The 16941-nt window shown below is 41.5% G+C and overlaps 1 protein-coding gene across 1 annotated transcript; it reads left to right on the top strand.

Annotated features, from left to right (window-relative positions):
• Positions 1–16689, top strand: LOC130725250 (uncharacterized). Its single transcript, XM_057576495.1, has 4 exons — positions 1–2794; positions 14251–14570; positions 14670–15550; positions 15686–16689. Exons 1-4 carry the CDS (start codon positions 1–3, stop codon positions 16683–16685), a joined length of 4995 nt encoding a protein of 1664 aa, XP_057432478.1. The 3' UTR covers positions 16686–16689.
• Positions 16690–16941: the final 252 nt, after the last annotated feature.

Genomic DNA, 16941 nt, shown 5'->3' with positions numbered 1-16941 from the left:
ATGGCAGATCAAGAAAGGACACTGGAGGAGCTTTCATCTCCTGATGTTAATTACCAAGCTTTGTGCCTCGAATTTCCTACTGTAGAAACTATTGCTTTTGAACTTAAACCTGGACTAATAAATCTTTTGCCCAAGTTTCATGGTTTAGCAGGTGAGGATCCGCACAAGCACTTGCTGGAGTTTCATATCGTATGCACGAACATGAAACCCCAAGGAGTTACAGAGGAGGCGATCAAACTCCGAGCTTTTTCTTTCTCTTTGCAGAGTGCTGCTAAGGATTGGCTATACTCTCTATCACCAACATCTGTCACATGCTGGAATGATCTGAAGAGGGCTTTCTTGGAAAAATTCTTCCCTGCATCTCGAACTGCATCTATAAGGAAGGACATATGTGGCATCCGACAGATTACAGGAGAGACACTCTATGAGTATTGGGAGCGGTTCAAGAAGCTTTGTGGCAGTTGCCCCCATCATCAAATTAGCGATCAACTTCTGATCCAATACTTCTATGAAGGACTGCTACCTATGGATCGGAACATGATTGATTCAGCCTCTGGAGGAGCATTATTTAACAAAACACCCGCTGCTGCGAGGAATTTGATTGAGACAGTGGCAGCCAACTCTCAACAATTTGGCACTCGTGTAATTTCGCAAACCAAGGCTGTGAACGAGATTCGCATTGCTGGTACAACAGATAGCCTCATTACAAACAAATTGGATGATTTGCAATCTATGATTAGACAGATTGCCTTGAATCAGAACCAATGTGCACCTGTTCCCACGCCTCAGCGCACTGCTGTCGTCTGCGGTATCTGCACTTCACCTGAGCATCCCACTGATGCATGTCCTACCCTTCGAGAGGACGAACAACAAGCCGTGGTCAATGGAGTTTTCACTAGAGTACAACAATACAGACAACAAAAATATGATCCTTTCTCTAACACTTACAATCCTGGCTGGAAGGATCATCCAAATCTCAGATATGGTAATCAACAGCAGCAATCATTCCAACCCCCATATCAGCAGCAGCAAAACAGGCCTCAACAACAACAGTTTCAGCAAGCAGTGCAACCTCCAGCTAAGTTTTCACTTGAGGACCTTGTCCGACAAAATGCTACTTCCATTCAGAACATGGAGAAAATGCTTGGCCAACTTGCATCTACAGTCAATCAGTTACAAGCACAAGGTTCTGGAAAGCTTCCTGCACAACCAGAAATCAACCCTAATAGTGCAAATACAAGCAATGTAAGTGCTATCACTTTACGTTCTGGAAAAACAACTAACTTTCCTGCAGGTAATAATGTTGTCGTTGAAGATGATTCCGATGAAGATGATTCAACAACCCCTGATGTTACTGTACCTAGAGTTGATTCTACAAGTGATGCACTTCCTGATCCTAATCCTGAAGCTAGATTTGTTGTCCCTCCCCCTTTTCCTCAAAGAGTTGCGAAGCAGAAAAAGATGAACATGCTGGAAAAGGAAAAGAATGAGATAATGGAAATATTCAGAAAAGTAGAGATCAACATTCCACTTTTGGAGGTGATAAAGCAGATTCCAAAATATGCAAAGTTTCTGAAGGACTTGTGCACTCACAAGCGCAGATTGAAAGAAACTGACAAAAATTGTCAGAATGTTTCTGCCCTCATCCACCAACATCAAGCCTTGCCTCCTAAATGTAAGGATCCAGGTACATTCTCTATCCCATGCACAATAGGAAAATTTGAATTTGATGATGCCATGATAGACTTAGGAGCTTCCATAAATGTTATGCCTCTGTCTATATTTAAATCACTTGGTCTTGGTCCTCTTAAGCCTACAGGAGTTGTGATTCAACTGGCAAACAGAAGTAGTGCATATCCCAAGGGTTTGATAGAAGATGTGCTCGTGAAAGTGAACACCTTGATATTTCCTGCTGATTTCTACATTCTTGATATGGCAGAAGAGTCTCCAAACAATGCGGGTCCTTTAATTTTAGGAAGACCTTTCCTCAAAACTGCAAGAACAAAGATAGATGTGTATGCTGGCACATTATCTATGGAATTTGGTGACTGCTCAGTAAGGTTTAATATATTTGAAGCAATGAAGTACCCAATGGAACAACATTTTGTTTTCCACATTGGTTTGATGTCTGATTTGGTTAATGAGTTTTCTCATGAATATCTTACTTCTGATTCTCTTAACCTTGCTGATGCTTTTGACATGTTTGATGAACCTGGGGACAATAAGCTTGCAGATTATACAGGTACTGAAGAAATTCACTCTCTAGAAGTGGCACCTACCACGAAATTGCTTCCTTCTGTGGAGCAACCCCCTGGATTGGAGCTGAAGCCTCTTCCTGAAAATTTAAAATATGTGTACTTGGCAGACCGTGAAAAACTCCCAGTTATAATAGCAAACAATCTGCCCCAAGATAATGAAGCAAGGTTGCTGGAAGTATTGAAGAAACATAAGAAGGCAATTGGTTGGACTTTAGCAGATCTTCCTGGTATCAGCCCAACTACATGCATGCATAGGATTCTGATGGAGGATGATGTTAAACCAGTGAGGCAGCCCCAAAGAAGACTCAACCCAGTAATTTTGGACGTGGTAAAGAAAGAGATCACAAAGCTTCTGCAAGCTGGAATAATTTATCCAATTTCCGATAGCAAATGGGTGAGTCCAGTGCAAGTTGTGCCCAAGAAGAGTGGAATTACAGTGGTGAAAAATGAGAACAATGAGCTAATTCCCACAAGAGTGCAGAATAGCTGGAGAGTGTGCATTGATTACAGGAAGCTGAACCAAGCAACCAGAAAAGATCATTGTAAGGCCCAAGTTTTAACGCTTTGGATAAGTGAATAAAATAAAAGAGTTATTTGATTAAGATAAATTTGGGAAGGAAAAAGGTTCAGGAAAAGTCCAAGAATTTATCGAAAAACCGAAAGAGTTATAGCACGACTAACATACGCTTAATCCTAGGTCAAAGGTATTAGTGAATAGTTAATTTACGCTTTAGGACACGATGGAAACTAATTCCAAAAATCCTCAGAGAAATGTTAGAACTTCTCTTTTCCGTCCTTAAACAACCATTTCGATGCGAAATCCTGGAATGTACGAACGTCAAATTCCAATTCTCGGAAGTTTGCCGAAACGGAATCCCTGATAGTTCGGAAAACCTAAGATCGACAGACGATGAAGACTTTTTCTATCCGGAAACTCAAACGAAGATTCCACCCGCGTTCTCCTACATCTCTCATCATTCCTAATCTTTCTTCAGAAGGAAGTTTTCTCATCCGACGATCACTGCAAAAAGTAGTTTTTCGGGATAAACCGACTTACACCGACTTATGCCGATTTTGGATCTTTTGGTTTAATTCCAAGAATTCTATTTTGAGTTCTGGAATTCTGTCGCCAGAACCTATCTTAGAATGCGCAGAGGAACGCGCAGGAAAAATCGGAATCGCAAAAAAATCATTTTTCCGTTTTTTCCAAAACCTATAAATAGTTGAAAAATTAGATTTTTTTCACAAAACCCATTTTCCCCACCCCCCAAAGCCGCGAGTTTCTAGAGAGAGAGAGAGATCCGGATCTTCGTCGATTCTTGCCCGTTTGCTTCACCGTTCGTCACTAATCGAAGACCTCGAGGTAGGTAATCTATACTCTCCTTCGAATCGTCGTTTCTGTCCATTTCTCCTGCGACTTTCTGAGTTCAAAATTTTGAGGTTTTTGAAAAACTGTTCAAATCAGTTGATTTCAGCGTCTAAACTTCTTCCCTGCATGCTCCTGAGCGTGTTCTGCGGATTAGATTTTGTCAAATGTCGACGAAATGCCGCCGGGATCAATTTCTACCCTAAATACCCATTTTTCGCCAAAGTCGCAACCTTTACGCTCTAATCTATCGACTTGGCTTAGTGCTAGTAGGATTTGTCGTCATAAACGTCGTTGTGGACGTCCCCATCCAATTTGTTTTTCAAAAATCCAATTTTGAAATTCTGAGCTAAAAATAATGACCAAACTACCCCTATATCAGTTTTCGATCCGAAAATTTTTCCGAGCTTAGAACCGTCTTAGTTACGGCTTATGTTAACCTAGGAACCAAGTTTGATCGAAGAAAAATCGACCCTCCCAATTAAGGAAAGTGGCCGAGAGCTATACCAAGGGGGAAGGAAATCCGACTTTTTCGAAAACTTGTCTTAACGCGTTAGATTGTCGTACCACAGAGTTTGTAATGTACCGTGTAACCCTAGGACTTATTGCTTGCTGAGTTTCTGACTCAATGTGTTGATTTCTGTGATTTGGCTTAAGGTTCTTTTGAGGAGTTTCCTGGAGATCAAGGCGAGGAACGTGAAGGAGGTTGTGAGGAAAACGCTGGAGGAGTTACAGGTGAGGGCTACTCTCTGAATTACTAGATAATGCTTTAGGTGTCGATGAAATTCGACTTGATTTATGTGTTATGCACCTAATTGCTAAATGTCTGAAATGATTTCTGAGGCTTCGGCCGAACTTGTTGAGTACTTGATGCCATGATATTGTGTGCTAAATGATTCACATGCTATGTGCTACATGGTTAACTTAGGATGTGTTGGAATATGCTGTTTATGCCTATTGGTTGAGCTGTTTCATTGATGCTATTCCACTCGTGCCTATGTTTCTGGAAAGTGAGGATTACGGGCAAGTCATGCCGAATTTTTATGAGATTTTGAGAGAGTTTTAAAGGACGAACGGAGTTCGGACCTTGTTATGTTTTAATGGATCGAGACCTTCTCAGGGAATTATTTGAGATTATGGGATCTCTAAAAACTCTTAGGAAGTATTATAAGATTAAAATGAAAACTATTTTATCACGGAAAACTCATAAGACATTAATCAACTTCTAAATCCTTTGAACAATAATGATACCCTTAGATAAGAGCTTAGAGCCTGAATATTAGTTTGGGAAATATGAGAAGTGTCGTCGAGTCCAAGTCTTGAGGAAACTTACAAGTTTCCGAGTATGCTTATACTCTTTTCGCTCGATGAGCAGTTTAATGTTTGGCTATCTAAAGTTTAGCCGGAGACTATAAGTTTCCAAGTACTTCGGTACCTTTTCGCTCGATGAGCAGTTTATTGATTGGCTATCTAAAGTTTAGCCGGGAACCATGAGTTCCAAAGTATCTTCTTCTTCTTTTGATTAATTCATTTTGTCGCAGAATCGACGTTTGCCTTAGGGTAGGTTTTTTAGAGACAATAAGTTAGCTAGAACACGTGACGACGTGTCGAGTGAGGTCGGAGACGTTGTTTGGCTAATCACTTGCATTCATGCACTCATTTTGAGGTTAATACACGGCGGATTACCGGACCTCGGTGGATTCCAAAATGGTCATAAGACCCGGATTTCCATATTTAGGACACTACGGTGGTCCTCAGTAGCAGACGGAATGGCAGACCTACGGGTTCACTGCTGATCTGACTACTTTTGTGTGGTGTAAGAGACGCCCGAGCGGAATGGTCCCACTTTGGCCGGTGTTAGGGCTGACTCGATGGTGTCCATCCTTCTTCCGGAATGCATTTTGTTACCCAGCATTGCATTTCATGCAACATACATGCTGACTTAGTTGCTGAGTGTGATTGGTACCTGTTTATCCTACTTGAGGCATGCTAATTCTTATTATTATCTTTATATTCATTGTGATATATGCAACCCTAGGATGTTATCCCTAAACTCTAAGCCTGAGAGGCTAATAATTATTATCCCATATATATATCTGGCTTTAATATTTATATAATTCTTTGGAGTTGACCCTCGCGTCTTCTGTGTGTGTTTGGGCGGACTACGCCATTGTCAGTTGAGTATGGCGGACCGGTTCACGATGGTTCACCCTTCAGGGGAAACTAGGTTGAAGAAGCTTGATCAGGAGGACTACGGTTCAGGGGTGGTCGACCCCGCTGGCCACCGAGCGACTTACTCGAGATGGGATTAGTGTAGGAGTAGAGTCTTAGCTCTGACCGTCATTGTTTCTTTGGGGACAGGGTAGTTTCCCGCCTATAGCTTTTTGTGTGGTTCCTCTACGGGGATCACAGAGAGTTGGTTGGGCTAAGAGGTCTTGTTTTAGGCCGCTGGGCCAACTTGTTCTCAGATTTTGAGGTTTAGTGTTACGGACACAGTATTTTTACCTTGGTTTGTACTTTTGCCTACGGGCGTTACTCTCTTTTACTTTCCGTCACTGGAGGTTTACTCGTGACGTGGTTTACAACTTACAGTGGGGGCTGTAATCATATTGTATATTAGTTCTGTTATCTTCGTTTTAGAGTTTCATCTCTTTCTGTCTTTACTTACATCATCGAAAAAAAATAATTCACGTTTTTCCGCTTAAGTTATTTCTTTGGTTACTAAAGTGACGCCACCGAAATCGGGGTGTTACATTGTGGTATCAGAGCTTGTCGAGTCTTTCGGGAGTCTTTGGGGAATAGGTCTTCTGTGCTAGGTTGTGTGACTCTGTAAAGAGTAAAAATTGATTGTCTGCAAGCGATTTGTCGCTTAGAATTGATTGAAGTTATTGCTTAATCATATTGTATAGTATGTTAGATGCTATCTTATGATGAGTACTAATTGTTTGTTTGACTAAACATAGGATGGTAAGCCCTGACCGTATGGCGAAGGCAATAGCTACCATGATTGAGGCAATGATGAATCAGGCTGCTGAGGACGCTTACAGACGCGCTGAGGAGGCGGCACGTGAGCAACCTCAACCGCTAATCCAGGCGTCCAAGTACCAGCATAGTGGATTGGACCGAGCTGGAACTGGAGGACCAGTGAGATCAGGTTCTCAGGAGCACCGACGGTGGAAGCCATACCAGCATCCTGAGGGAAGAGACCCTATTCCAGGATCACGCAAGTCGACGACCACAACTATTGGCCAGGAGGCTGTGTCATGTTTCCGTTGTGGAAAGCTTGGACACTACGCCTTTCAGTGCTCAGTGACTAGACCACAATGCTTCAAGTGCAAACAACGTGGACATTTGGCCGTGAACTGTAGGACGTTCCAAGCGGGACCGTCTGACAACAAGATGAAGGGTAAACTTCCTGCCAAATCTAAAGGGGCGAGGAAGCAAGTAACGTGTTACAGGTGCAAGAAGGTGGGGCACCACTCTAACAAGTGTCCAGACGGGAGACCTCTATGTTTCAACTGCAATCGCCCGGGGCATCAAGCCAAGGATTGCAATGTAACCAGGGTTGAGCCATCTGTGCCTACGGTAAGAGGAAGACATCCTGCTGCACGGGGAGGAGTCTATATCTCGTGCGGCGAGGGAGCTGGTCGACTAGTCAGAGGAGAGCGCACAAACGATGGTAACCTTCTAACTATTCTTTCTCATTCTAGTATAATACGCTTCATTACTCTCGTAGAACGTGCAACACACCTAACTTGCCCTTACTGTCGAGCTTTGACTTTATAGTTATTACGCCTAATAATACTTTATTTGACCGTTGCTCGTGTTTAAACTATAGAAGTTACACGAGGTTTAGAATAACACGTTAAGCCTAGAGAGTAGTTTTGCACCGATGCGTTTAACAAGAAGCTAGAAGCTGAAGGATGAATCTCAGGGAGATTCTGTATGGATAGTATATGTATGATGTCGAGAGCGTGTAGTTCCGTAGCGGCATCATTGAGGATTTAATATCAAGATCTTTGTGACTGCTGGATGTTAGGAACTCATCGACTGTTCCAGTGGGTTTTTCTAAATCTTCACCTTCGATGTATTAGGCCTGATCAACTTAATATTGAGGGGGTGATATTCGGAATCAGAACTGGCAATGGACTTTGATAGATGGATTGGTAAGATTAATTTGATTGGATCGAGGATTAGTTGAGTTGGGAAGTAAAGTTCTTGTTAAGTAGTTGATCTCCTTTGGGGAGGAGTTATAGTTTAAGAAATGGATATTCATTTAAGAAGTATTGAAGAATTAAAGGACATTTGAGGTCCAAACGTGGTGAAAGTTTAGGTTTTAAGTCTATGAATTCTTGTCTTAAGTGCGTAGGACTCAAGGTTTGTTGGGTTTTGATCGAGAGACTAAGTATCGGATTGATGGGAGGGCGATCTAGTTACGGAAATAAAGAGTTAGTATTAAGATAAATACTTGAGGTTGTTATAGGTGGACAAATTTCTTAGAGTCTAAGAGTGAATGGAACTTTGTTATGGATTCCGATATTGCATGCTGGGGTTAGCAAGTGAATTTCACTAAGTTAAGTGAGGATTTAAGGGTTAAGATTGACCTTGGGAGGTGAAAATCATGTTCGAATCAGAGATTTAGTGGTGTTGGCATTAATGATTGTAGTTAAACCTCCGAATGTTGAGGGATCGGATGATAAAATGACTAGTTAAGTTTCCTGAGGTACAGCTATGGTTTGATCTTCTAGGGAATAAGTTCGGATTTGGGGGAAGTGTTAAGGATTTTAGGTAATTGTAAAGTGGGTTGTGAATAAGTGAAGGTTGGTTTTATGGTTCGAGTAAGGGAAGTCTCAAAAAAGGGGAGATGACAATAATGGATTGTAAGATATTAAGATGATGATTAGCTTATAAGTGCTGATGAATGGAGGTTAAAAGGGGACTGGGTCTAGCGATGCACAAGGTATTAAGACTCACGTCGAGTTTTACTTTGAGTGATGACTAAGTAGAAGATTGATTTCATGGTGCGAATGGGGATAGTTACGAAGTTGGAATCGACGTTAATGGACTAGTAGATTCCAAGGGAATAGTTCGTCTATGAGTTATAGAGCGACCGAGTTAAGTTTTGAATCATGAGTGGAGATCACGAGGACAGGTTGAACATTCACTCTGGAATGCCAGAGGTGTACTGAGTTTAAGCAGAATTTTTGGACGAACAAAAGTAAAGGATCAAGTGGTTAAGGTTGTGCAATTGCACGTAGCGTCAACCAATGTTATTTCCAACATAGAACCGACACGAGTGGTCGAGCAGGACGACATAGAGCTTAAAGTACTTGTTTGACCAGAAGGAGTTGAACATGAGACAACGACGCTGGATGGAATTTCTCAAGGATTACGATTTTACCTTACAATACCATCCTGGAAAGGCTAATGTCGTTACTGATGCATTGAGCAGGAAGATGCATATCTCATCAATGATGGTTAAGGAGCTGCAACTGCTGGAACAATTTTGAGATTTGAGCTTAGATGTGAGAGCATCTGAGGGAGAACTGAAGTTTGGGACGATCAAGATCACCAATGGATTGATGGAAGAAATCCGAGACCAACAGTTACAAGATGAATTTTTACTCGGAAAATAAGAATTTAGTAATTCAGGGTAAGGACCCGGAATTCAAGGTAGGGAGTGACAATATCCTGCGATGCAAGGATAGAGTGTGCGTACCTAACAACCCTGACTTAAGGAGGTTGATTATGGACGAAGGTCACAAAAGCAAGTTGAGCATTCACCCTGGAATGAAAAAGATGTATCAGGACTTGAAGGTGAATTTTGGTGGCCAGGGATGAAGAGACAAGTGGCAGAATATGTAGCTGCATGTTTAATCTGTCAAAAGGCGAAGGTGGAACATCAGAAATCTTCGGGTATGCTACAAAGTTTGGATGTACCTCAATGGAAATGGGATAGCATATCGATGGATTTTGTCGTGGCGTTGCCAAGAACTCAAAGGGGATATGATTCGATTTGGGTAATCGTGGACCGATTGACTAAGTCAGCTCATTTCATACCTGTGAGAACTACGTACAACGTGGATAAGCTATCAGAGATTTATATAGCTGAGATTGTGCGACGTCATGGAGTGCCAACAAGTATCGTTTCCGATAGAGACCCGAAGTTTACTTCACATTTGTGGGGAGCTCTTCATAATGCTTTGGGAACGAGGCTGAGATTAAGTTCTGCTTATCATCCACAGACTGATGGGCAAACTGAGAGAACTATCCAATCATTGGAAGATTTGCTACGAGCTTGCGTGTTAGACAACAAGGGCAGTTGGGATACCCTATTGCCACTGATTGAGTTCACATACAACAACAGTTTTCATACGACCATAGGCATGGCACCGTATGAGGCTTTGTATGGCCGCAAGTGTAGAACACCTTTATGTTGGTATCAAGATGGAGAGAATTTGTTAGTAGGACCGGAACTTCTGCAACAGACAACTGAGAAGATTAAACAGATCAGAGAGAAGATGAAGGCTTCTCAGAGTAGACAGAAGAGCTATGCAGATCAAAGGCGCAGAACCCTGGAATTCGAAGAAGGAGATCATGTGTTTCTGCGAGTTACCCAGACTACAGGAGTTGGTCGAGCAATCAAGTCAAGAAAGCTGACGCCAAAGTTCATTGGACCTTATCAGATTACTCGTCGTGTAGGACCGGTAGTTTATCAGATCGCACTACCGCCTTTTCTATCAAACATTCACGATGTATTCCATGTGTCACAACTGCGGAAGTATATTTCTGATCCGACGCACGTCATCGAGCTGGATGACATTGAGTTGAAGGATAACTTGTCTTGCGAGACACCGCCAATCAGCATTGGTGACACAAGGATAAAGCAGTTGAGGGGAAAAGAGATCGAGTTAGTGAAGGTTATTTGGAACAAGGACACCGGCGATGCGACGTGGGAGCTGAAGGAAAAGATCAAGGAACAGTACCCAGAACTTTTTACTGACCCTTAAGTTTCGAGGTCGAAACTTTCTTTTTGGAGGGTAGTAATGTAAGGCCCAAGTTTTAACGCTTTGGATAAGTGAATAAAATAAAAGAGTTATTTGATTAAGATAAATTTGGGAAGGAAAAAGGTTCAGGAAAAGTCCAAGAATTTATCGAAAAACCGAAAGAGTTATAGCACGACTAACATACGCTTAATCCTAGGTCAAAGGTATTAGTGAATAGTTAATTTACGCTTTAGGACACGATGGAAACTAATTCCAAAAATCCTCAGAGAAATGTTAGAACTTCTCTTTTCCGTCCTTAAACAACCATTTCGATGCGAAATCCTGGAATGTACGAACGTCAAATTCCAATTCTCGGAAGTTTGCCGAAACGGAATCCCTGATAGTTCGGAAAACCTAAGATCGACAGACGATGAAGACTTTTTCTATCCGGAAACTCAAACGAAGATTCCACCCGCGTTCTCCTACATCTCTCATCATTCCTAATCTTTCTTCAGAAGGAAGTTTTCTCATCCGACGATCACTGCAAAAAGTAGTTTTTCGGGATAAACCGACTTACACCGACTTATGCCGATTTTGGATCTTTTGGTTTAATTCCAAGAATTCTATTTTGAGTTCTGGAATTCTGTCGCCAGAACCTATCTTAGAATGCGCAGAGGAACGCGCAGGAAAAATCGGAATCGCAAAAAAATCATTTTTCCGTTTTTTCCAAAACCTATAAATAGTTGAAAAATTAGATTTTTTTCACAAAACCCATTTTCCCCACCCCCCAAAGCCGCGAGTTTCTAGAGAGAGAGAGAGATCCGGATCTTCGTCGATTCTTGCCCGTTTGCTTCACCGTTCGTCACTAATCGAAGACCTCGAGGTAGGTAATCTATACTCTCCTTCGAATCGTCGTTTCTGTCCATTTCTCCTGCGACTTTCTGAGTTCAAAATTTTGAGGTTTTTGAAAAACTGTTCAAATCAGTTGATTTCAGCGTCTAAACTTCTTCCCTGCATGCTCCTGAGCGTGTTCTGCGGATTAGATTTTGTCAAATGTCGACGAAATGCCGCCGGGATCAATTTCTACCCTAAATACCCATTTTTCGCCAAAGTCGCAACCTTTACGCTCTAATCTATCGACTTGGCTTAGTGCTAGTAGGATTTGTCGTCATAAACGTCGTTGTGGACGTCCCCATCCAATTTGTTTTTCAAAAATCCAATTTTGAAATTCTGAGCTAAAAATAATGACCAAACTACCCCTATATCAGTTTTCGATCCGAAAATTTTTCCGAGCTTAGAACCGTCTTAGTTACGGCTTATGTTAACCTAGGAACCAAGTTTGATCGAAGAAAAATCGACCCTCCCAATTAAGGAAAGTGGCCGAGAGCTATACCAAGGGGGAAGGAAATCCGACTTTTTCGAAAACTTGTCTTAACGCGTTAGATTGTCGTACCACAGAGTTTGTAATGTACCGTGTAACCCTAGGACTTATTGCTTGCTGAGTTTCTGACTCAATGTGTTGATTTCTGTGATTTGGCTTAAGGTTCTTTTGAGGAGTTTCCTGGAGATCAAGGCGAGGAACGTGAAGGAGGTTGTGAGGAAAACGCTGGAGGAGTTACAGGTGAGGGCTACTCTCTGAATTACTAGATAATGCTTTAGGTGTCGATGAAATTCGACTTGATTTATGTGTTATGCACCTAATTGCTAAATGTCTGAAATGATTTCTGAGGCTTCGGCCGAACTTGTTGAGTACTTGATGCCATGATATTGTGTGCTAAATGATTCACATGCTATGTGCTACATGGTTAACTTAGGATGTGTTGGAATATGCTGTTTATGCCTATTGGTTGAGCTGTTTCATTGATGCTATTCCACTCGTGCCTATGTTTCTGGAAAGTGAGGATTACGGGCAAGTCATGCCGAATTTTTATGAGATTTTGAGAGAGTTTTAAAGGACGAACGGAGTTCGGACCTTGTTATGTTTTAATGGATCGAGACCTTCTCAGGGAATTATTTGAGATTATGGGATCTCTAAAAACTCTTAGGAAGTATTATAAGATTAAAATGAAAACTATTTTATCACGGAAAACTCATAAGACATTAATCAACTTCTAAATCCTTTGAACAATAATGATACCCTTAGATAAGAGCTTAGAGCCTGAATATTAGTTTGGGAAATATGAGAAGTGTCGTCGAGTCCAAGTCTTGAGGAAACTTACAAGTTTCCGAGTATGCTTATACTCTTTTCGCTCGATGAGCAGTTTAATGTTTGGCTATCTAAAGTTTAGCCGGAGACTATAAGTTTCCAAGTACTTCGGTACCTTTTCGCTCGATGAGCAGTTTATTGATTGGCTATCTAAAGTTTAGCCGGGAACCATGAGTTCCAAAGTATCTTCTTCTTCTTTTGATTAATTCATTTTGTCGCAGAATCGACGTTTGCCTTAGGGTAGGTTTTTTAGAGACAATAAGTTAGCTAGAACACGTGACGACGTGTCGAGTGAGGTCGGAGACGTTGTTTGGCTAATCACTTGCATTCATGCACTCATTTTGAGGTTAATACACGGCGGATTACCGGACCTCGGTGGATTCCAAAATGGTCATAAGACCCGGATTTCCATATTTAGGACACTACGGTGGTCCTCAGTAGCAGACGGAATGGCAGACCTACGGGTTCACTGCTGATCTGACTACTTTTGTGTGGTGTAAGAGACGCCCGAGCGGAATGGTCCCACTTTGGCCGGTGTTAGGGCTGACTCGATGGTGTCCATCCTTCTTCCGGAATGCATTTTGTTACCCAGCATTGCATTTCATGCAACATACATGCTGACTTAGTTGCTGAGTGTGATTGGTACCTGTTTATCCTACTTGAGGCATGCTAATTCTTATTATTATCTTTATATTCATTGTGATATATGCAACCCTAGGATGTTATCCCTAAACTCTAAGCCTGAGAGGCTAATAATTATTATCCCATATATATATCTGGCTTTAATATTTATATAATTCTTTGGAGTTGACCCTCGCGTCTTCTGTGTGTGTTTGGGCGGACTACGCCATTGTCAGTTGAGTATGGCGGACCGGTTCACGATGGTTCACCCTTCAGGGGAAACTAGGTTGAAGAAGCTTGATCAGGAGGACTACGGTTCAGGGGTGGTCGACCCCGCTGGCCACCGAGCGACTTACTCGAGATGGGATTAGTGTAGGAGTAGAGTCTTAGCTCTGACCGTCATTGTTTCTTTGGGGACAGGGTAGTTTCCCGCCTATAGCTTTTTGTGTGGTTCCTCTACGGGGATCACAGAGAGTTGGTTGGGCTAAGAGGTCTTGTTTTAGGCCGCTGGGCCAACTTGTTCTCAGATTTTGAGGTTTAGTGTTACGGACACAGTATTTTTACCTTGGTTTGTACTTTTGCCTACGGGCGTTACTCTCTTTTACTTTCCGTCACTGGAGGTTTACTCGTGACGTGGTTTACAACTTACAGTGGGGGCTGTAATCATATTGTATATTAGTTCTGTTATCTTCGTTTTAGAGTTTCATCTCTTTCTGTCTTTACTTACATCATCGAAAAAAAATAATTCACGTTTTTCCGCTTAAGTTATTTCTTTGGTTACTAAAGTGACGCCACCGAAATCGGGGTGTTACAATCATTTTCCCTTGCCCTTCATTGATCAGATGTTGGAGCGTTTGGCAGGAAAATCCCATTACTGTTTCCTTGATGGTTTTTCAAGATATTTTCAGATTCACATTGCCCCTGAGGATCAAGACAAGACAACCTTCACCTGCCCATTTGGCACTTTTGCTTATAGGCGTATGCCTTTTGGATTGTGCAATGCACCTGGAACTTTTCAAAGATGCATGGTAAGTATATTCTCTGATTTTCTAGAAGAATGCATAGAGGTTTTCATGGACGATTTTACTATCTATGGTACATCTTTTGATACTTGTTTGAGTAGTTTGGATAAGGTGTTAGCTAGATGCATAGAAACTGATTTGGTTCTGAATTTTGAAAAATGCCATTTTATGGTAGAACAAGGCATAGTCTTAGGACATGTAATTTCCAAGAAAGGCATAGAAGTAGATCCTGCTAAGATAAATGTGATTTCTCAATTGCCTTACCCCACATGCGTGAGGGAGATTCGTTCTTTTCTTGGACATGCAGGTTTTTACAGGCGCTTCATCAAGGATTTTAGCAAGATTGCATTGCCATTATCCAACTTGCTGCAAAAAGAGGCAGAATTCAAATTCAGCCAGGAATGCAAGGATGCTTTTGATGTTCTAAAGAAGGATCTTACCACCACACCTGTCATTCTACCACCAGATTGGACACTCCCCTTTGAGCTCATGTGTGATGCTTCCAATTATGCGGTTGGAGCTGTCCTTGCACAAAGAATTGGAAAAGTCTCTCATGCCATTTATTATGCTTCTAGAACTTTGGACACTGCACAAGCTAATTACACAACTACTGAAAAAGAACTTTTAGCCATTGTTTTTGCTTTAGACAAATTCAGATCTTATTTGCTAGGTTCTAGAGTAGTGGTGTTTTCTGACCATGCAGCTCTAAAGTACCTTTTGAAGAAGCCAGATGCAAAACCAAGGTTAATTAGGTGGATGTTGCTGCTCCAAGAATTTGACATTGAAATTCGTGATAGAAGTGGAGCTGAAAATGTGGTTGCCGACCACTTGAGCAGAATCGAAAGAGATCCAGACCCTCTTCCCATTAATGATTGTTTCCCTCATGAGCAGCTTTTCATATTGCATGATTCCATACCATGGTTTGCTGATATTGCTAACTTCTTAGCTTCTTCTGTTTTACCTTTGCAGGCATCTAAAGCACAAATTGCTAAATTAAAAAGCGATGCAAGACATTATGTGTGGGATGATCCATATCTTTGGAAATTTTGTAGTGATCAAATTGTTAGAAGATGCATTCCTGACCATGAAATTAACTCTTTTCTTAGATTTTGTCATGCATATGTATCAGGAGGACATTTTGGACCCCAAAGAACGGCTAGGAAAGTGCTTGATTGTGGCTTTTATTGGCCAACATTGTTTAGGGACTCTTATGAGTTCTCCAAGGCTTGTGAGCAATGTCAACGAACTGGATCCATCAGCAAAAGGAAAGAGATGCCCCAACAGCCTATGTTGTTTTGTGAGGTTTTCGATGTTTGGGGTATCGATTTTATGGGTCCCTTCCCTAACTCTTTTGGTTTCATTTATATATTACTTGCTGTTGATTATGTCTCAAAGTGGGTGGAAGCAATAGCCACCAGGACTGATGATTCTAAAGTTGTTGCAGCATTTGTGAGGACTAACATCTTTTGCAGGTTTGGAGTCCCAAGAGCATTAGTCAGTGATAGAGGAACACACTTTTGCAACAGAACCATGGAGTCGTTGCTCAAGAAGCATGGGGTAGTTCACAAAGTTTCCACAGCATACCATCCTCAAACAAATGGACAAGCTGAAGTGTCTAACAGGGAGATTAAGCAAATTTTGGAAAAGATGGTGCAACCCAACAGGAAAGACTGGGCCAAACGTCTTGATGATGCTCTATGGGCCTACAGAACCGCGTACAAAACTCCCATTGGCATGTCCCCTTTTAGACTTGTTTTTGGTAGAGCATGCCACCTTCCGGTGGAGATTGAGCATCGTTCTTATTGGGCAGCAAAGTGTTGCAACTTGTCTTTTGAAGAATCTGGAATGCAGAGGAAACTTGAGTTGCAGCAACTTGAGGAGCTTCGTTTGGAGGCATATGAGAGTTCAAAGATTTACAAAGAGAAAACCAAAGTTTTCCATGACAAAATGATCTCTAGAAAGGATTTCTCTGTGGGTCGAAAAGTCTTGCTCTTCAACTCCCGCCTTAAACTTATGCCAGGTAAGCTCCGTTCTAGGTGGGAAGGTCCTTTTGTTATTACTAATATTTTCCCACATGGTGCAGTAGACATAAAGAAGGAAGGAGAGGATACTAGCTTCAAAGTGAATGGGCATCGCCTCAAATGTTTTTATGAGCCTCCAATGATTGCGGGAGAGGAAGTGGCCTTGTCAACTCCACTCTACCCCCATGAACTTGTCCTCCCTTGATACCTGGTTTTTCCTATCCCTTCTCTTTTATTACACTTGTCTATTTATCTCATGATTTGTGCCTCACATTGAGGACAATGTGTGATTACAGTGTGGGGGTGGGAAACCTTAATAGTAGTAGTTTTTAATTTGTTTTTTTTGTTTTCAATTATGTTTTTCATTATAAAAAAAAAAGTTTTTGCTTTGTTTTCTTGCTTTTAGGTAATAAAATAGTGCACACTTTTCTAATGAGTTTTCGAGATATTGTGTTTTTGAG

This window comes from Lotus japonicus, chromosome 6, assembly GCF_012489685.1.
Source record: "Lotus japonicus ecotype B-129 chromosome 6, LjGifu_v1.2".
Classification (NCBI taxonomy): Eukaryota; Viridiplantae; Streptophyta; class Magnoliopsida; order Fabales; family Fabaceae; genus Lotus; species Lotus japonicus.
This window is presented reverse-complemented; position numbering and strand designations above follow the sequence as displayed.

Bases quoted from the DNA above. Each gene is read 5' to 3' on its own strand.
- LOC130725250 (XM_057576495.1), top strand. From the start codon at position 1: ATGGCAGATCAAGAAAGGACACTGGAGGAGCTTTCATCTCCTGATGTT. The intron at 14,571-14,669 runs GTGTTAGCTAGA...GTAATTTCCAAG, and splicing joins GTTTGAGTAGTTTGGATAAG to AAAGGCATAGAAGTAGATCC. The intron at 15,551-15,685 runs TAACTCTTTTCT...GTTCTCCAAGGC, and splicing joins TGCATTCCTGACCATGAAAT to TTGTGAGCAATGTCAACGAA.